Source organism: Melanotaenia boesemani, chromosome 21 (assembly GCF_017639745.1).
Source record: "Melanotaenia boesemani isolate fMelBoe1 chromosome 21, fMelBoe1.pri, whole genome shotgun sequence".
Lineage (NCBI taxonomy): Eukaryota > Metazoa > Chordata > Actinopteri > Atheriniformes > Melanotaeniidae > Melanotaenia > Melanotaenia boesemani.
The window spans coordinates 14,300,527-14,322,600 of NC_055702.1; the positions used below are offsets into that span (position 1 = coordinate 14,300,527).

General features: G+C 37.4%; 2 protein-coding genes across 2 annotated transcripts in view; both read left to right on the forward strand.

Moving 5' to 3' along the window:
- Positions 1-149: 149 nt before the first annotated feature.
- slc35g1 (solute carrier family 35 member G1) lies at positions 150-8,169 on the forward strand. Its single transcript, XM_041973058.1, has 5 exons — positions 150-615; positions 2,922-3,096; positions 3,860-3,994; positions 4,238-4,434; positions 5,193-8,169. Exons 1-5 carry the CDS (start codon positions 300-302, stop codon positions 5,603-5,605), a joined length of 1,236 nt encoding a protein of 411 aa, XP_041828992.1. The 5' UTR covers positions 150-299; the 3' UTR covers positions 5,606-8,169.
- Positions 8,170-12,774: 4,605 nt separating this feature from the next.
- plce1 (phospholipase C, epsilon 1) overlaps positions 12,775-22,074 on the forward strand; it is a 79,060-nt gene continuing 69,760 nt past the window's right edge. The window contains exon 1 of the mRNA XM_041974340.1: positions 12,775-12,856. The gene's annotated coding sequence lies outside the window, so the exon portion shown is untranslated. The remainder of the gene's footprint in view (positions 12,857-22,074) is intronic.

The following is a 22,074-nucleotide window of genomic DNA, read 5'->3' on the forward strand; positions in this document are numbered from 1 at the left end:
CATGAAACATAGTCATACCGTCACTCTTTGATAGCTACAAATATTTGTGTTACCAAATGTGTGTAAGTTTAGACATGACACCCAATGAGAGGGGCGTGAACGTTGACTAATGTTTTAGTTTCCCAGCAGAGATACGTTGAGTTCCCTTCTGCCCCCCTGTGGGTAAAGTAACCACCGCATGTCTGTACTGAGACACCAAGGTTAGTGATTAACCTTGCCTTCTCAGTCTCTCAGAGCAGCAGAGACAACGGACAGTGTTCTCACCGAGGCATGCTGCCGCTCAGCCGCCACATCTTAACATGGGCGACTGCAACCACTGTACACACGACCGGGCTTTAACCGTAGAGGACGACGTGGCGGTGTTGTTTCATAAAGTTGTCAGCCATGACAAACAAAGCTGCCACGAGCATGAAGACGAACTCGGCAGTGACGAACGGACAGAAGAGAGAGTTCATTTGCGAAGTAATTCCCTTCATGTTGATGATGCTGAGGATAATGGGGAAGCGAGAAGACGCGAAAATTCACTGGAAAGCAGCGAGAAGGAAACGCTGTGTCTACCGGCGTTATGCGTCAGAAGCAGGCACGCATCTTCCCCAGAAGGACGCGCACGTGAAGGTAGAGGAGCTGTACCGTAATACTGTAATTATAATAATCTCCACATGCCGCTGTTTGCGACAGTGAACTTTATGGTGGAGAGAAGATGCAGAAACTAACAGCCAGTCAGTGACTTCCTGCTTAGTTTCATGTTATACAATAGTGCTACGTCACGTATCAGTGATAACATAAAAGTCACGTGTGTGGTATTAGCCTATAAATTGGGATGTACTGTAGTAACACATTGTACACGTTTTATAGTATTAGTTTCCACCACTTTCAAAGTTTATGCATTTTATAAAGCAGGATCAAGTGCGTAAATAAATCATTTAAAATTATTTTATATGGTCTTTTTCATTAAATCAATGCTGTTTGTGTTCGTAATTAAGCTAAATTCTTCATTATTTCCTTTACAGAGTTCGTGCGTAGCTGGGTTGCTAAGTGTGTGGCCCTTCTGTTTGATAGGCGGCTGTAAGCCAGCTTAAAATTTTCCACCATCCTTACAGAGGATGGATGACTCGGCACTTTTACAGTCACAGGATCACAGGACCCGTGGGCTTTTGTTTCACTTGAAGATAACACTGTTCAGAATTTTAAGGAGTAAAAATATCAAACATATTAATAATTCTGATAAGCTTTATTGCTGAATTGATTTTAGTATTTGTTCTACTTAACTCAGTAAGAAAATAAGATATTTGAACGGGGTTTTTCCACTGGTGTTACCTTGTATGGAGAAATGAGGCCATTCACTATTAGTTTACAAGGAAGTGAGAAATGTAGGCTACCACCATCTGTAATTGTTAGTAGTTTTTCCCCCTGTATGTACATACATTTCACTGCTTATCTAAAGTTAAATGGCAATGTGAGTAAGGACACAAGTACTGAGTTTAAAAGTGAAGGTTCTATATTTAGTTATATTTTTTCAACTTTTTAAAATTCTTATTTTAAAATCAAAATCAGACCCGAATCCCTATTTAAAGCAGATTATAGTCAATAAAAAAAAAACTATTACTGTACACCTAAACTATTTTAAATGATTTATATTACAAAAATATAATATGTTAGGATTGTCTTAATGTCTCACAACTAAATTTTACCCAAACCATTATGCCCTGACCATTTTCAGAATGAGGAATTACCTTATTTTCAGTGTCAAGTAAGGTTATTATACAGAGACCAACTGAGGCAGTGGACCAACAACTGAGACAAGAACAGGCTGGCTTTATGAAAGGAAAAGGATGTTCTGACCAAAATTTTACTCTGAGAAATATCATTGAGCAATGCACTGATTGGCAAAGACAAATGTACATCAGTTTTGTGGACTTTAAGAAACTTTTCACTCCATCGACAGGGACAGCCTTTGGCCTATTTTGCAAACTTATGGAATATTATCAGAGGTTGTTCATGTCATCCAAAGCTTTTACAACAACCTAAAATGCCAAGTTAGTAGCAGCAATGTCAGCTTTTGGATGCCCCATATCCGCGACCCTTTTCAACATCATCACTGACTGGGTCATGTGACAAACTACAGAAGAGGCATCAGATGGACCCTCTTTTACACCCTAGAAGATCTTGACTTTGCAGGTGATTTAGCATTGATACACACCAGCACTTGCAGGAGACAACATCACACCTCAGCATCTTTGCAGACCAGATGAGCCTGAAGATCAGGCAGAAGAAAACAGAAGTTATGACCCTCAACATCTCAAGTCATCCAATACAAATCCCTGGTAAAGACCTACCAACAACAGAGGAATTCACCGATCTGAGTAGCACAGTCAGACATGATGGAGGAGCGGACAGTGACATCAAGGCAAAAAAAAAAAAAAAAAAACACTCACTCCTTGGGAGAATTTAGAAACACCAGTTAGCCTAAATTGCAAGTTTTGTTTCTCCTGTGGGAGAAAGCCAGAGTACATGGAGAGAACCCTTGCATGTACAGGGAGAACAAGCAAATTTTACACAGAAAGGCCTGGTTCCAAGGGTATGAAGATATACTTTCATAAACACAGTTCTCAAAATCTGATCTGTTGTCAAAACACAAGGATAAGTAAGCAAATACCATAAGATGTTTGTGTAGCTTCAAGCTGAAATTCACTCTCTGCAAACATCAAAATGAGGTTGTACAAATACGTCACCACAGGTTAGCTGGTCTCTTGTTTTTGGCTTTTGCAACAGATTTTTTTAAATCCAAGTTGTACTACATTTACTGTATCAGGATGATTAGCAGTTTTTAAAATGAGGAACGTTGATGCTCCTCTTGGGCCTTCTGTTTTATATTCCACCTTCTCATATTTATGTTGGAATCTTTTTCTTCATATGCCCAGAAAAACCAAAGAGATGTCCAGGTCTGGGTTTGTTCTACACATTCCTGTCTACTGTTTTCTTCTCCATCATTGCCCTCCTGGTGAAAACTATCCAGGGAGTCCACGCCATAGAAATCAGCGCCATACGCTGCTTCTTCCAGATGGTTTTTATTGTGCCTTTACTCATCTACCACAAGTAAGCATGATTTAATAACAGGTCTACACATGCTGTATGCTCCTAAACTGTGTTTTTGTGAGTAGATTGAGAGCATAAACCCTCAGTGGTAGCACTTAACCCTGCCAGTAATTTTCCCTGGGGATTCACAGTTTTTTTGTTCATGCCTTTTCACCCACTTTGAAGGTAAACATCCTGGCTTCCCTGCTCAAACATTAAGTTGTCAAAATATTGTGAGAGATTTATATTATTCCTCTCATGCTGTTATTGGAAAAATATACAGTATAGTCCCCAATTTGGAACTGGCTCTGAATGGCACCTTCTAACATGAAATTATAGCTTGTATTGTCAAAATGCCCATTATGCCCTTATAACTCCTGGCATTCACAAATGCCATTATTTGTTTCCTAATATAAGTAAATACATTTTAAGATTTGAATCCATAGATAAACCAGAATCTCAACCATTACCACCAGTGCTTTTATTCATTCATCTACTTACTCCTCCATCTCTCAGGTCATCCTTTACATTGGTTTTTACCTTAATTAATCAACTACACATCTGCCTCTCCTCTTTTATTTCAGCCCCATTCATGCATCCATCAATCACTGTCATTCCCACTTAAATCTATCAATTTCTTCAGCCATTCTTCTTGTGACCCCTCAACTTTTCTCCATCCGTTCTTTCCTGAATTTTTTTAAATCACTTCCTTCATCAGTCAGTCTAGTCATCTATCCTTTCAGTCATCCATTCATCCATCATCTTCATGTATCTGCTCCTTCAGGACAGGTTTTCTTGGTCCCAGAGATAAACGTATTTATCTGGTGCTTCGAGGTTTCCTCGGCTCCAATGCAATGATCATGCTCTTCTATGCAGTTCAGCAGATGCCGCTGGCAGATGCCACCGTCATCATGTTCAGGTGAGTGCTGCTAAAAGCTTAATTCTTCTGGATTGAACAAGATTGTATAAACATTAAAAATACATTCTGTCCTTTTTGAATTGTCTAATTCTTGAACTCCTGCAGCTTTTGTCGGTTATTCATATAATATCTTGCAAAATAGATCAATAAAATCTCTTCTAAGACAAATATGTTTCTCTTCACCCACCCTTGTTTATTTGTCACATGCTCTGTCTCTCTTCCTCTTTGTTTTTGACCCCTCAGCAATCCCGTTTTTACCTCTCTCCTGGCTTGGATCTTCCTAAAAGAGAAATGCACCATCTGGGACTGTGTTTTCACTGTTTTTACCCTGACCGGAGTCATCCTCATTGCCCGCCCACCATTCCTCTTTGGCGAGCATCTCCATGGGATTGAGGGCAATTACACCAACCACGTCAAGGGGACTATTGCTGCTTTTGCAGGTGACATGATTAAAAGTTAAAACTAAATTAGGGAAACCACTTAGGTTGAGATATGATGCTTTGACTTTGTTCATGCACTGGGTTAGGATTGCCATGGCAACCAGGAGAAGTGAATATGGTACATCCCCCCACCGGCACAACAGACTCAGCTGGGGGATTCACTCTTTCCAATTAATAATGACTCTTCTCAGAGGAGAGGTATCCTTCATGTTGCGTTGCCAAATAGCTTGTCAAAGAAGTCTCCACATTTTATCAGCACCATAACAAGCTGAAGTAAGACAGTCTGCTAAAAGAAGCAAGATGAATTTACAGACTGAATGCTCAACCTAGCTAATATTACATTTTGGAGCCACATAGACGTCTTGAGGTGTGTCTCAAATAACTAAAGAGCAATTCATTCAGTTTTCTTTTCAACTTTGTTTCTTTCCTGTCACCATTTGGGAACAATCCTGTATTCACACCAAATACACAAGTGCAACGTTCAGCAGATAAAGGCATGAAAACTCAGTGATGTGTATGTCTGTACTCACAGTGATGGCTATGATAGACACAGCTGTGTTAGTTCCCCTGATTCTCAAAAACTGAGATTGTCATAGCTGAGTTTATTGTGGAGAAGAATGGAGTAAAGTTTGGACTATACACATCTCTTTCATTCTTTTAATATATTCACTAACTTCTATCCTTTTAAGTCTTCATTTACTGTCATTATGCTCCAGATTTGTGTTTTCATGCTGATTAATTAATTGCTTTCCTTGCAGGAGCTGTTGGAGCTGCTTTTACCTTTGTCATTCTTCGCAAGATGGGGAAGAGCGTCCACTACTACCTCTCTGTGTGGTATTATGCTGTCATCGGCCTTATTGAGTGCATCATCACCTTGTCCGTCCTCGGGGAGTGGAAACTCCCATCCTGTGGCCGCGATCGCTGGGTGCTGATGCTGATCGCTGTTCTGGGCATTGCTGGCCAGATTTTCCTTACAAAGGCACTGCAGATTGAGAAAGCTGGACCTGTGGCCCTGATGAGGACGGTAGATGTGGTGCTGGCCTTTTTCTTCCAGTTTGTTTTCTTTAACCGAGCACCAACCTGGTGGAGCCTCGGAGGGGCGCTCTGTGTAGTGGCGAGCACCAGTGGAGTAGCACTTAGGAAGTGGTATGCCAACTCTCGCAAGAGCTGAGAGGCAGAAGTTACTTATTATATCACTATTTAGTATTAATTTTTCTACTTCAGTGTGCTTCTGGTTTACTCTGTGTTTTCCTTGTTATTTGAATTCAAAGCAGTTTAAAGGTTCAGGCTCCTTGATGGTTTAAAAGCAGAATTTTAAAGAAGGACACATCTAAAAGGATGTGTTTCTGAACCGGTAATAGTTTAAAATTCAGAACTGACTTCTTTACATTAATATATGTTGATTGATGAATCAACCAGTCGATGTATAATTTCTCAAATTTTATTCATAAACACATCTCTAAAGGTAGTAAGAGGAAGAAAAGTCTGCAGCCTGAAGGCATATTCTGCTCCTTGGAGCCTGTGTGGCTGCTTGACCTTCCTATTTCCATCTTACTGAAAACTATACTATAAAAAACGACTGAAAGTTGAATTTTAGTTGAGCTAAAAAGATGTAGGATATTTACAGCTCTGTTTTTGTTTAACTCAAATGGAACAGCCAAAGTAAGACTGGGAAAAGTCATATTGTCTTATTATTTAAAAATGATAGAAAACCAGTATGTTTAACTTGTGACCTATGAGATAGGTCAGTTGTTAAAATACTACAGTAACGTAAGTCATAACAAATAATAAAAAGCAGATAATAAAACCCCAGCATTGGCTACAAGTTCTTACTTGAAAATGGGGTCAATCTGTATGAGTCTCTCAGGGATTTCTCTCTCATTTTCTTACATAAAAATTACATTTGCATCTATATCAAACCCAGTTATCTTACACATGATGATGCTACTCATTTTTCTGTACTGTATAAGAACTGTATAAGTGCCTGATGCAGGGAGTGATAGCCTCTAGCTTCCCCTGATAAAATTGACAAGTAACCAGCAACTTGTACCGTGCAGCTCTCAGATGACTGTGCCGATTCATCGGCACATGGGTCATTCTCATGTTAGTTTGCACTTTGTGAATGGTTCAAGCAGCAAAGCTGCAACAAGGACCTCTTCTGTTTTTGTTCTGGTTTTATTCTCCACTAAAATTGTTTTGTACAGCAAAAATGACACGACGTAGAAATGTGCAACTTGACGGCACGGTCTTAAATTTTCCCCACTGCTCAGACCCCAACACCCAAAAATAGAACTTAATTTGCAACTCTCTTAGCAGTGGTTAGTGGTGTGGCCTGTAACAAAATTTATTTAATAGCTTTTCTAATTTAAATTATTTTTGCACCTATGTTCAACTGCTTTAGAAAGGTCTTTATTTGCAGTCAGTCACTTTGTGTGCAGCTGCGGTTGTATAAATCTAGCAGTGTAGCAGTTTCTGAATATAGTATGTTTTAGAGAGCTTGCTAAGATCCAAAAATGCTTAAGTTTATGCGGCTGCCTCAGTCCCAGTCATTGCAGCCTGTGGCTATGTTGTCGTCTTTAAACTAAATCGTAACATTAATGTTCTTGGCAGTCTAAAATTTATTTTTCATGGTGCCCAAAGTGAGAAAATTATTAGTAGGAAAAAAGTGTCAATAACCTGCCAATATACTTTTACTGTTTAAAAGCTGCATGCAAAGATAGCTTCAAGCCACTATGCGAGAATAAATCTGAAATAAATAATTAAATTTAAATTAATTCAAAGACCTAGCACAGCATGATCAGTGTAAAACTGCTCAGCACGTTGTCAAGTTCCTCACTACATAGTGGAAAGACCAGTTTACAGCAAAACAATCAATCCTGTGTCATTAGATGAGGTTTAACAATGGAGTATTGTTGTTTTTGCATTGAGCACAATGATTTAAAATTGTCATATCAGGTTCTTGTGCCACATTTTGGACCTATTGTATGTGTCTAGGGGTGTTAGGTCAGTGTGGATACATTAAATTCACAGAAAAAAGAAAGACTTAAATATATGGTCTTTAAACATATTGCAATGACATATTTTAGGCTTTTAAAGTATATTTTTGACTATTTATTTTAAACCTGCCTTGTATTTATCCCCAGATATGTCCATAAGAACTCTACCTTTATTTAAAAGATTGTGGGTTTCTAACTCAGTAAAATGTGTGTGTTGTTTGTATGTTTTACACAAAGTTTTTTCTATTTGGCATTAAGCAACGAGTTATGCACTGCTGTGACTTTAGGCATCACAGTGTAATAAGGAGCAATATAACTAGTGAACAGATAGAATTACGCTGCTCCACAGGTAGTTCATATCCTAAACGTTCCTTCTTTGCTGTCTTTTCAACACTCGTGTTCCTGTTTTCGTTAACCCTGTTGAAAACTGCACCAGTGCAGATGCATAGCATTACAGAGTTTTGCACTTTAATGCAATTCTGAAACATTATCTATGTTTTTGACCGGTGATTGTTTGTTTTTCCTGAAGTCTTTTTCTTTAAGAGGTTAAATTTAAACATATATAGTCCCTAGTGTCATATCACCCTCTCTATACTGTAGATAACACTCAATAAGAGTTTGTCTGTGTGAAATTTGCTGTGGTTTGAAATAATATCAACTGCCAATTTTTAAAAAAAAGGGCTTAAAAAATGTCTATCCATCCTTCCAAAAAATAAAAAGCACACATTATTTAATTGAATAAAAATATACAAAAAACCTATTAATATGGTTACAACTAAAAGTTATGCACAATTGGATCATTCAAAGTGAAATCTAAGAAAATCCCAGTAGTGCTAGCAGTCATCGATCATAGATACGGTCGCCTCAGTCGTTCAGCTTCTTCTTATTTTATTGAATTTGATTTGCTTTAGCATTGGTTTATGTTGCTCAGAATAATAGTTTAACTGACTTGAATGCTGCTAGTCGAAGCACAGTGTTTTATTTCCAGTAGCTAGCTAGATGAACAGTCTCAGGACTTTCTAAATCCAGTAAAGCAGCTTGAAGGGTTTTTATACTTTAATGCTTTCATACTTTTTAAGTATTTCTGTCTGTACATCAATTGATTCTTTGAGATGTATGTAATTCTGTATACTGATGGATTACATTTAGGGTATTATAATTCCATAATAAATTCTTTATGAATTTATAAATCATACTCTTTGTGTTCTTGACTTACAGTGTGTTCATATTGTCTGAAAATTAAAATTCTGCTGTCAAACCACTTTTGTGAATCCCCAGGGTAATTAAGCTTCATTAAACTATTTAAAGATTGAGTGAAACTTGCAAAGCACCCAGACAATGAGGAGGCATTGCCTATGCTTATATCTGAAGCATTATTAGATAAAGTATCCAACTATTCAAGAAGGCAATAAACAACCCAGACTGTGGCCAAAATACAAATCACTGAATCAGGCAGTGGGTGATGATACTGCTCAGAATAATACATTGCATTTGGGTGTATTCACACTGTGCCTTTGTTTATTTCCCTTTCAATTGTAAACACTATACAGCTGTGGGGCTGTTTGTGTTCATACATATAAGTGTGTTCCACTGTGTCATATTATAACTAATATCTTTTAAATACAAGAGCATACCAATAGAAAAACAGACTGATAGATTGTTAGATACTTAACTAATCTGGAAATAAATTTGGGAAGGTTAACTGCTTATAGATGGTGCCACAAACCTTATTCTGAATCTAAACAAGGTTGCAGGACAAACCTTTTGCCAAGGCTGAAGCAAGGGAAAATCTAAATAGTTCCTTGTTGCAAGATAGAATAACCAGAAAAACTTGAAAATGAGATGAGCAACAGTTTTAGGAGGAGTTTTAGTAGTGGCACAATCATCTATTGTGATAGACTGAGGCCATGTGCTAAGTTTATTGTATCGGTGCTTATGATACTTCTGTTTTATCAGTAAGATATGAATACTTGTAATGATCTTGTCAATTATTAGCAGCAATCCTTGATTTCAAGTACACAGTTTCGTGTATGTTCCAAAATATGTGCAAATGAAATAGTCATGCATCAACACCAGAGGCAGCAGGGCAGCCCCCGTAGCATGATACTGCCTCTACTGTTTCCTACTTCTGGAAGAATGTTCTCTTTCTTATGAGTCTCATTTTGATTCCCAAAAATGCATCCTAAAATACATAACATGATCTCAGAGATGTTGTGCCATGTTATTAATGTTTTGGCTAACATTTTTGCATTTTTTTTCGTCTTTTTTTTTTTTTAGTTCCCTCCTTGGCCTTTACTCACAGAGTCCAACTTACCTCAACATGGAGAGTTTGGTGAGACTAGGGATTGTTTCCAACAAACAGTTTAAACAATTTTTTTATTTCATTATACAGAGTTTTTATATATGTTAATAAAAAGTGTTAATCAGTCATTATTTCTGAATATATTCTGAAATATTTGCTTCTAATTCATGACTGCCATTAACACTGAACAGGGCAGTCTTTATGCATATGTGTTGAAATTTTCAGACAGCAGAGGGCAGGATCCACAAAAATAAGGACTTTCTCTTGCTGCTTCAGTAATGTCTCAGTCATAATCCAAACACTCATGTCACAGAAGCAATTACTAACTATTAATGGAAGTAAACATGCGGTCTAGATGCAACTTGGTAAATGAGTTGTGGGGTCTTTCTGTCACATACACTTTTTTTCAGCTTATGCACAGTAGAAGCCAAGAAATTTCCACTATTTGGCCTCCATCCCCTCTACCCCTTGTTTACTTTGCCACCACAGATGATTTTGGGCAGGTTTTCAAATGAGGCATTTGAGAACAAAACATACTGAAAAAATACTGAAAACCCCCAAAAAATTTTGAGTTAGAAAAATGTCCCTTGGTTATTTTTTTTAGCTCTTTATGGGAGCATAGAGCCTGATAAAATTCCATATGATCACTAGCCTGTAAAATACTGTATTCACACTGCAGACCAGTACCCCCTCATTTCCCTGCACACATGCAATCTGTAGTTTTCAGATAAACCTGCATCTCTCAGTTGGTGTTGCCGTAAAATGCTGAACACATATTTGCTTTCATGGGTTTGTGTGTTATCTCGTGTCATTTTCTGACAGGATAATATATCTAAAGCCTCAAGTGCAAGCAGGGATACTTCCTCCTTTGATCTGATTACTTACCCTCTATTTGCACACCTATAATAGAGATCTTCTAATCCACATGTACTGCATTTTATCACTAACAACATCTCTGAATATAATTTCACAATGTGTAAAGTCTTATTGGATTTTGCAGATCCTTTAAATAAAGATATTGTTCAGCATTATATACAATGCCATGGAAAAGACAATTCAAAGACTTTTGGAAACAGAGATATGATAAAAAACTGTCCAAAATATTTAGGAATGCCTCTAACAAATGGTGATGTTTAATGCAAGATAATGCTTGAAAACCACCCACCTTTTTTAAATTAGTGAGTGGGGGATTCCCAAAGGTTTGCATGCTCCTGGGTGGAGGAGAGTTGGAGGAATGGAAGGGTTGCACATTCCTGTTGGATGGCATAAGAGTTCCCATCAGAGGAGCCAGAATGAATTGGAAACTAATCTCTCATTTTCCAAGTTAAAATAAATGCAGTTCTAGTTGTCAGCTGGGAAAGGGTATCTTATTCATGCACGTGCATGAAGCAACTTACAATAATGGTGACAATGAAGTCATGGAGGGAGAGCAATTAAACAACTAGGCCGTTGACCCTTGAAGTAAAGAAAACAAGGATTATGTCTTTCACATTCACTGAATTAAAGGTCTGGAGAGTCATTGTAGAGTAAGAGCAAATGCATAATATACGCATAAGCATATAAAGTAGAAAACTGGCCATGGTGAGAAAGGTTGCCAGACATTCCAATGTAGTGACACACACACAACCACACACAGACACACAGCAGGCTACTATAGAACAGCAGTTATTGTCCTCCTGTCCACAGTTCATTTGGCTCCCAGAGGGAGAGCAAGGATGCCTTTGAGTGCTGTTGGATGTGTTATATCATACCCTCTATGTTTAAAATGAACATAATCAGTTTCTTTCATTCTGTGTGGCTCACACAAACTTCACCTTAAAGTTCTTCATATTACTCTACCTGTGAACTGTTATCCCGCTGTAGGAGTAGTAATATCAATTTGTCCTTAGTGTCAGGTAAGAAATATCCTAATTCAGGAACATGCAATGTATAAAAACTACATATGGCTCATATACATGAAAGATGATGTAGATGATTAAATTAATGGAGGCTGAGTTTAAGTGGTTATGTGGCTCTGGAACATTGCAGATCAGATATCATTTGTCACGTTAGTTGTCAAAACTGGATCATGGCTAACATGAACAGCTTCATATGTTCCAACAAACTGTTTTTGCAAATGTTTTTGTAAGCAAAGCCAATGCTACACAACAAGAACTTAACAGCTAAATATCCGTGTAACCAATGTTTTATGTCATCATATTTACTGATAATGGCTATTTGCACTAAACAAGCTGAATAACATCTGATATCAATGTTAAGCTGGTATATGTATGCTTCCCTAGTTCATTGTTTTAATATGTAATTGCATCACAGACTAAACTATTTCAAATGAAAAGGCATTTTATTTGATTATTAAATCTACTGTTTTTAATTTGTATAACAGTCATTCAGACAAGCAAGCCCATGCATTTTCTATGGTAGACTTGGTGATTGTAACAGGTCTGCCTATAATATCACGCAGCTGCTATTTATTCATGCCGCTACTGCTGGGGTTCACACTGAAAGCAGAATACTGGACCGTATCTCATCAGTTATGAGGTCTCTAAATTGGGTTCCTGTCCATCAAAATGTTGATTTTAAAATGCTGCTGTTTGTTTATAAATGTTTAAATGATTTAGGGTCACAATGCATTTCAGATTTCTGGTATATTATGGAACTTGTATACTTGTATTTAATTTAATATCTTTTCCACATTTTATTGCCTGTAGTATAGTTGACACAATTTGTTTGAATGCATTTCATGTTTCATGTAAATCTAGTTGTTTTTTAATAATAAATATTCTAAATACATGAGTTTGCCTTGCCTATATTCTAATTCAAAGATTTCGATAGCAAATATTTTCCTGAAGATCACTGTTTTCAAAATAATGTTAAGTATAAGCGCAACCAAAACCATCCAGAGCGCTTTTGGAAAACTTTATTTGAATTGCAGAATATTCCGAGGAGCACCTGAAGGCAACATCAGTCACAGCGCGGTTTCCCACCTCAGCACGAGCTGCTGCGTAAACTGTCTGCGAGAGTTGTGAGACGAGTTCAGTTGTACGAAAACTTAGCAGAGCGTGTGCTGAACCAGTCCTCGCGCGGCGTTTTAGTGGCTGCTAAGCGGACCAGAAAAGGCTGGTTGGTAAGTTTGTGTTACTCAAAAGATAACCTCATTGAAGGTTTAATAAGTTTTCACGAGTTGCTTTGCACGACTATTTATTTTTGTTGTTTAGTGGGGCTGCGTTCAGTGCTGTTGTCAAGTCACCCGAATCAGCTTAGTAGTGAAGTTGTGGAATTCACTATTGATTTTCTGTGCTTAGAAGTAAATGTGCGTGAATTATTATGATGTTTGCTGTGAAATTCAGCTCTTTCCTAATAGAAAATGTTCTGAGGATGTGGGTTGTGAAGTCTTGAGGTTTGTGTGGAAGAAATGAAAGGCGAAAGAAAAACACGTGCTGTTATGTACATTCTTTTTATTGCGTTTATACCACTGTTAGAATAGCTTGAGTTCGTTTAGCTCAGACTAAAGTCCTTCTTATTTAATTGTAGGTCATCGCTTCTACCATTCCCATTCACATGGCAGGTGGCGTGTGTGCAGTTCACGTTCGCAATAGCTTTTTATTTTGACAGGTGATGTCACTATGTACATTGGAGTCCCCTTGACATCCCTAGGAATTGTAACCTTTAACATCTTTGTATGTGATGTTTCTGTAAGAGAACTAAGAGCATAATCAGTTCCACGTGGATATAAAAGGGAAACACTGCTCAGATTAATCCAGATCAGAAGAACAGGAATTTTGCTTAGTATGTTAAATACAGACACATGGATAACTAAAGAGACTAATTTTCAGTGCAAAATAAGGGGACCTGTAAGGACAAAATACACCTCTTATTTACAGAGTGTTTACAGAAAGCATACCATGAGATGTACACTGTTGCCACAATTAATAGATTGTTAGTTCTGTTTTAGAAAATGACAAGAGTTTGTGGTGGTTTTGAGGTCCACTGAACAATATACACAGATACTTCTGCTACTTAGCCTACCTTGTGTGATATAGATTGAATAGGTAAACTAGTAGAAACAACTATCATCAGCATCACGCTTCCCAACTCTATAATGTTGGGCCAACAACTCACTTTTACAGTTTCTTTTTTGTTTTTTAACCACAACATTAGTTCAGAAGGCAGCTGCTGTAGTAAATAATCATAACAAAGTTATTTTTTTTTAGAGATAGAATTTTTAATGTATATACATGTATTATATTGTAGACAGTATATACGTACTGGAACAATCTGACATGTGACAGCAGCTGGATGAATGGGGTTGTGGTGTCTTGAGACTAGTTGGACGAGTTTCTAAAAGTGTTTTTGTCTTTGCATCATCAGTTCTTGAAATTCAAGTAGGGACTTTCCTTTTGTTATGATTTTTTGTGAATGACATGGTAGATTTTGGATTATTAATTGTTGTTTAAACTGACTTTTAATCTAAACCCATAGAGGCTGCAGACTTCCAGATATCCTGTTGCTACATTCCTAACACTTATCTGCTACAGTTAATTACCAGCAATCTGAAATTGAAAGTGCACTCTAGTTTTAAGTTAGTTGGTGTGTTGTTTTGCTTTTTTTTGAGTCACAGTGTAAATCACTTTGAGTTGTCTTGTACATGAAATGTGCTATACAAATACATCTGCCTTGCCTTATTCTTACAAGTATAAATGGATTTCCTTGAAATGAACCCAAACAGATGTCAGGAACGTCTGTTTGTTAGTACACACATTAGGTTTGCATGCTAACAGCAAAACATGTGACATGCAATAATGGTGTTGAAAGTTGCAATGATGCTATGATCTGCGATAAATATAATTTGATGCCACTTTGATGTTTTCTGAAACAGAACTTTTTTTGCTAAACTCTTACGCACAGATTTTTGTTGAGCTTTATAGCTTGTGCTACAATAACACTAGTAGTGCTGTTTTAGCTGACACTAGATTTTAGATTTTCTTCTTCTTAATAAAAATAATTTGGTCAGTAACCCAAACAGATGATGTACAGTGGTGCCCTTCAGTCTAAAGACTAGTAATAAAACAAAAAATTGGCTGCCTTTTCAAAAGCTTAAAGCCATTTCTTTACCAGCTTGTTGTTCTTATTAGCCACAAATTCTTTTGCATCCACATATTCATCCACCGTCCACCATCACTCCATGTGTTTGCAGATATTAGCATCATAGTGAAGCAGGCATCGAGGACAGTAACAGTCCATTTGATCCGCCATTGACGCATATAGAGCATGAATACAGCAGCATTTAAAACGTCAAATTATTTACTTACAATATGCTAATATACAAGATAATATTGCAATGAATGTAAATTTTTGATATATTGTGCAGCCCTATCATACATTTACATACTCATGTATATATAGGCACCTGCCACAAAAAGCAATGGTCTGTTGTGATACAAAACACTTATTAAATGGTCTATTTGGTAGACCTTCCTAACATAATGATTTGGCGCTATATTCCATAGTAGTCTAAAGCCAGTTTTTCACTATTGTGGATAAAATAAAACAATGTTTATCCTGCACAAGGAACAGACCAAACATGTGAAGTAAACAGATGATAGGTTTTGATGAATATAAAAATGTTCTTTTTAGCTGAAGGCTTAAGTCCCATCACTTTCCTTTCTGTTTTTTTCTTTGCTTTTGATTCTGACAGCTCTTACTGGAAATTGTAAGTAGTTTATCTGCTTCTCTGAAACATCTTTCAGGAAGTTGGTTTGTGGCTTTATAACATCTCAAGGATTTTGACGACAATGTTCCTTGTTTAAATTTAGGGCTGGGTATCACCACTAATTGATTTACAACAGTCTGATTTGATTTGATTAAATCCAGTTCAATTGAATTTAAAAGATATTTATGCTAGAATCGTTTTTCTTGAATATTAAAGAAATTTTCAGACAACTATGTTTATAAAACTCTGAGCCCGTTTACATGACCATCAAAATTAGATATCTGGGAGTAATCAGATAATTCTAATAATGTCTCTACGCGCACTTCTTAATCACAATATTTAAAAGCTCATTGTCTATATTTATCAGTCTGTTAACAAATTTATTTTGGAGTTTGTACATGTTCGGTGATGTAACTTCCTGTTATTTTCAAAACATTTGTTTTTTGTTGAACATGGTGGAGCCCACAGTCTTACCCCTGTTTTATATCGGGTGTGTGTGCGGTATGTTACGGCTGCGACTTGGCATCTGCTGCTATTTGTGGCCGTTTTAGTCAGTGCTTTGGTTTCCACCGGGTGCGCCACAGCACGTATCAGAAGCGTCCCAGAAGCGCATTGTCGCAGGTCTCCACTAAATTTATGCACCAAGTCTATTTTTGACGCTTCACGCACCCAGAATGCGTCAGTTCCGCGGTTCAGATAGGGGCAGACAGGAAATCAGACATGGGAGCTGTGTAAAAGCTTTTGGTATTTTTCAAAATAAAAGTCCCTGTGCAGATTTGTGCTGCCGAACCATGAAGACATTAGGTATTTAACCATAAACTGTTTTTTTTTTTTTTTTTTTTTTTTTGTCATCATAGATGACAAAACATTCATTCTGGAAGTGGAAAATCACAAGATTCTCCCTCCTCCTATGATTTTGTGATCTCGCGGATCCTGCTAGGTGGACTGCGCTTGCGGGCGCTCCACACCTGACTTGCTACCAGTATAGATTGCCGTGCCACGTAGGTCGGTACAAAACCGTGGTGCAATTGTAACCTGGGTCACACGCACCCAGTATAAATGAGGGGTTACTGTTAGCTGCTAATGTAAAAGGTAATTAGCTGCTAAATAGTTTACAGGTGAATGTATCCAAAGGTGAATAAAAACATCCAAATTTGACATTATTCCAGTGAGAAAAGCTGATTTTGGGCATAAAGGTGGCTTACCACAAGTGTGACCATAATCACCAAAAACATTTCATTCATCATTCATTCTCTGTACCGCTTAGTCCATTACGGGTCGCAGGTAAGCTGGAGCCTATCCCAGCAGGTAAAAGGAAGGGCACACCCTGGACAGTTCACCAGTTCATTGCAGGGCCAACACAGATATAAACATTCACACACACACACTCATTCCCAGGGAGAATTTAGAGTGATCAATTAACCTTTAGATGGTGGGAGGAAGCCGGAGAATCCAGAGAGAACCCACGCATACACAGGGAGAACATGCAAACTCGATACAGAAAGGCCACCATCCCCCAGGTTCGAACCTCCCCCCAGGCCAAGGCTTGAATCAACGACCTTCTTGCTGTGAGTTCCAAAAAGCATTTATCCTCCTTATTTGTGAAATTTCTGATAGGTTTTTTTAGCCTTACATAAAGACTGTTTAACAGAATTACTAGTGCTATTTTAAAAATCTAAATTAGGCATTATCTCAGCAAGAGAAGCTGAGGACGAAGCGACACAGGAAACCTTTCAATTGTGTATATATGCTAAGACAGGGCTACTCAATTCGATCCTATAAGGGCCGAAATCCAGCAGGTTTTCCATGTATCTGTGCTTTGACACACCTGACTGAAATGAATGAGTCATTGTTCAGAGCTTGATAGGCTGTTCAATCCATTTAATTTGAGTTAGGTGTGTTGAAGCAGGGATACATAGAAGACCTGCTGGATTGTGGCCCTCCAAGGAACGAAATGAGTAGCACTGTGCTAAGATCTCGCTGAGCACTGGTAAGTCACATGAGAGAAGGGTCAGTGTTGTCACCAGAAAAGGAAACGCTTTATAAAAATCGATTATTGATAAGCCTTGTTTTTCCAGTAAAGGAGATATCGCCCCACATCATCATACTGCCTCCACCAATAATTGGTGCAGCATTTAGCATAGTGTTCTCCACATCTTCTTGACACTGACCTGTAGGCACATAGGCAGAATATGGACTTATTGCTAAAGAAACATTCCTCCACATATCCATAGGTTTCCAACACTAGTACAAACAGGCCGTCTTAGCTGTCAAAAGTATAATTTAGGGTTCAACCTACGTACTCAACTCTGCTGCTCATCCCACAAATCCTTACACATGAGAAGCATTTAAAAGGGAAATAAAAAGGGTTTTCAACATTATAAGATTTACTGCCAAAATGCATTGTTACAACAAATAAATAAATTTCCTTATTTTTGTGCCATGTTAATATTACTGAAGTTCAAATACTTTCCTGCGTAGGCTATTTCCTATGATGTGTTATAGCAGTTAATGCTGCCTTGCATATTATAGACAGGTGTGAGCATAACCAAAATATTAGGCAACCTATATGGCATGTGACGGTCTAGAAACAAAAGATTACATGTAATAGATTCAACACAGAATTAATTCTTTATTCTAAAATAAAAGAAAAAGGAGTAGACTCACACAGAGTGTATTACACAGCTTATTTATATTCTAATTAATAGCAACAAGTTTTTTTTAAATAAATCATTTTATCACTAATGATCTGCTCACTGTAACAGTTATGCACCATATGCATAATATAATATGGACATCACATTTATTTTGATTGGCATGTTTCATATATGTTATGCCACTGCAACATTGTTGCTTTGGCTAAACACACATATACACACAGACCCACACACTCACAAAAAGCCCTTTCATCAGTCTCCCCCTTCTGAGTCGTCTTTAATTCTGCTTTTGTTAATAAGTTCAAGCAGCCAGTTCGCATACAGTCGCATTCACGAGCTTATCCACTATGTAAAAACAGTCTCTCCTTGAGTCAGCCCTCTTTCTCTCTGCTGCTACACTAATGTACACACTAACTTATATGCATTAAAACTGAGTGCTCAGCTCTTTCGCAGCTCTCAATTGCACTGCCCCCTAATCAAAGCCATATGTTCTCCAGATCCCTCGTATGAGAAGGCTGTTCTGTTTGCAGTGGTGCTCCCCGTAAAACCAGCCTCCTACTTTGAGAAGGAGTCGTTGTTCACAGTAAAAGCCAACATGCAAAGGCTACAGGCTGATGTTTCATCTTATTAACATGTGTTTGCTTTTCTTTTGTTAGAATCTGTCTGATACTGGTGCCATTCATGATAATATGGTGATATTGTAACATTTGTTTCTTACATTTAGATTCCAGTGTAGTTGTTCGGTATGTTTTATGGGCTGTTCAGCTGGTTAGTTTGAGTGAAATCATGTTTTTTGTTGTTGGAATGAGCCTTTGGAGGATTACTATGCAGAGCAGTAAGCATGATCAGTCCACATACTTTAAAGGCAATGAATGCGTTACTTTTGTTGACATAAATGTTCATTCTGCTGTACATTTAACAGTTATATATGAGTTTTTGACAATTAAGTGGCTAAAATGGTTAAAGAAATACATTTTTAACAAAACTGGAAGGAGGTCTGAGGGGAAGCAGTCTACAGACAGATGGCTTCCATTTGGTCATATTTACTTTTAGATTAACTAATCCCTGTGCAGGGGCCATGATCTTTCATTCACTTCCCTCGCTACACATTTCAGTTTCTAGCATCTCTTGTTTTTTCTTCAGATCCCTATTAGTTGCCACTAAGGTGGTAGCTAATCTTCCTGGGGTCCACATACTAAAAGTGTTACAAAAAAAAACATGACTTATCACATACAGTATAGTAAACCTTCATTATATCTGAATGAAAAGTCAAATTAAAAACAAGTATGACAAAAAAACTCACCTAAACACTCACCTAAAATAGAAAACAACTGCTTCGACAAGTCAAATAATGATAAAAACATTTCTGTAACAACAATCCTCTAAAATGAAGTTGCTCATTTAATTATTAAAAAATAGTAACTAAGCAATTTTTAAAGCTTGCTTTGTGAGGTGCATCAGGGATTATACCTGGTAACATATTCCACATTGTAATGGCCCTGTACTTACAGATCTGCGTACAACATCTGTCTTAGGTTTTTATTTAGTAATAGAACCTCTGGTAGCCTGCCTAGTAGTGTGATTATGTTGATCGCTCATGTAGATTTTTACCATAGTTTTTGCAGCCATTGAGACCCAATCAGAAAATTTAATGCCTTTTTGGCTAAAAACTAGCAAGGTAAGGCAGTTTATTTGTATAGCACATTTCATGTACAGGACAATTCAAAGTGCTTTACATAAAACAAAGATATTACAGATATTTAGAAATAGTAAAAGGCATCAACACATAATCAACACATAATCACAATAAAATAATAAATTACATTAAAATGATTAAAAGCAAGATAAGTTAAAAAAAAAAGTTACCGTGCAGATTTCATGCATAGGCACATGAGAAAAGAAATGTTTTTAACCTGGATTTAAAAATGTCTACATTTGGGGAAAGTTTAATCTCCACTGGCAGTTTGTTTCATTTGTTTGCAGCATAACAGCTAAATGCTGCTTCTCCATGTTTAGTCTGGACTCTGGTCTGGACTAGTTGACCAGAGTCTTTGGATCTAAGAGTTCTGCTAGGTTTATATTCTCTGAACATATCACAGATGTATTCTGGGCCTAAACCATTCTGGGATTTGTAAACAAGCAGAAGGGTTTTAAAATCTATTCTGTGACTGACTGGAAGCCAGTGTAAAGATTTCAAAACTGGTGTGATGTGTTCAGATCTCTTAGTCCTGGTTAAAACTCTAGCAGCAGCGTTCTGGATGAGCTGCAGATGTTTAATGCTCTTTTTAGGAAGTCCTGTTAAAAGACCATTACAGTAATCCAGTCTACTGGAGATGAATGCATGGATGAGTTTCTCTTGGTCTTTCTGGGAAACTAAATTTTTAATTCTGTTGATGTTTCTGAGCTGGTAAAAAGCTGTCTTAGTGACAGCTTTGATGTGGCAGCTGAAAGTCAGATCTGAGTCTATCAACACTCCCAGGTTACGAACTTGGTTGGTGATTTTAAAAGCATGACCTTTGAGGCCATTGAGGACCATTGAGGGCTAAGGTTAAACACTGAGACAGTAAATGTTTTAGATTAGAAAAAGTAAAAAACAAGTATCTAAAACTCAAGTACCTTCAGGTCTTTGCACATTTTTTCTGGATTTTGTTGTAGTTTCTTTAAAACTGTGAAACCTTTAAAGAATGTGACTCTATTGTAGTCATATGATGCGTCTTTTCTTCTCTGACCCCCTGTGTTCAATGAGGGAAGCTGTAACTGAAGCTTTACACTACTGTAGATACTTGTTGTAAAGGTTTCTATCAGAACAACATTTTTGTTTTCTACCTCACTGATTGGGCTTTACTTTCCTGTACTCCATGTCAGGGTGGATCTAATCACATACCAGGCTGTGAGTCATCCTTTGGATGAGCTGTGAAGTAATCCCTCATGAATAAGCGTTAGAAAAAAGGCTTTCATCTGAGGGTAAAGGCCTCCTATTGAGGGGATAAACTGTGATTTGGGCCAGGGGTTCAAAAATTGTGTCACTGTCTACTGAAACACAAATTCATTCAAACCAATTTTTACTCATTTGGATGAAATATTTTTCAAACTAAGAATTATTACACATAAAGGGGTTTAACTTCTAAATCTATCATTTCAGTAGTTGAAGGTCTTAGTTATTAGAAAACTGGACTACACTCTGGAGTGCAGGTGCAGCTATAACCTATAAGTTTACCATGGTCTGGGTAAATACTCTATTTTGATTGGCTGGAAGGTTTCCATAAAAAAGTGATAATGGACACCTATAAAAGAGGTTCCGGTCAAATAGACTTATTGTTGTAAATTATTGCGCTGACTAAACGGTAGTTGGTAACCTTGGCAACAGAAACTCAGATGCCGGGCAGCAGACACCAGATCAGAGCAGCCTGCAGGCTTATTGAACATGTAGAAAACTATCTGTGGACTTTGACTGTTTGAAACAAAATGTCGCATCATCCTCTGGACTCACACAAGCTGTAAGAGCTGCACCCGCCCTCTGAAATGACACTTTGTGTCACGTAACATAATGTTAAGCAATCATCTCCCTTCTCTCCACTTATCTGGTCTAATATAACAGCTGCAGCCGACCGATCTGCAGGTTCTTTGTCAGAGCCGGTTAAGAGTCGCCTCCGCGTCGTCCATTAATTTATGATAATGTCCACCTCATCGGGCATTATCCCTTACACACACACACACACCCACACACACACACACACACACACACACACACACACACACACACACACATATATATTTATATATATATGTGTATATGTATATATATATATATATATATATATATATATATATATATATATGTATATGTATATGTATATGTATATGTATATATATATATATATATATATATATATATATATATATATATATACGTGTGTGTGTGTGTAAAGCAGTTTGTTTTGAGAACAAATAATGGACTAAGTGACGCACAATCGC

Bases quoted from the DNA above. Each gene is read 5' to 3' on its own strand.
- slc35g1 (XM_041973058.1), top strand. From the start codon at position 300: ATGGGCGACTGCAACCACTGTACACACGACCGGGCTTTAACCGTAGAG. The intron at 3,097-3,859 runs GTAAGCATGATT...CTGCTCCTTCAG, and splicing joins CCTTTACTCATCTACCACAA to GACAGGTTTTCTTGGTCCCA. The intron at 4,435-5,192 runs GTGACATGATTA...CTTTCCTTGCAG, and splicing joins GACTATTGCTGCTTTTGCAG to GAGCTGTTGGAGCTGCTTTT.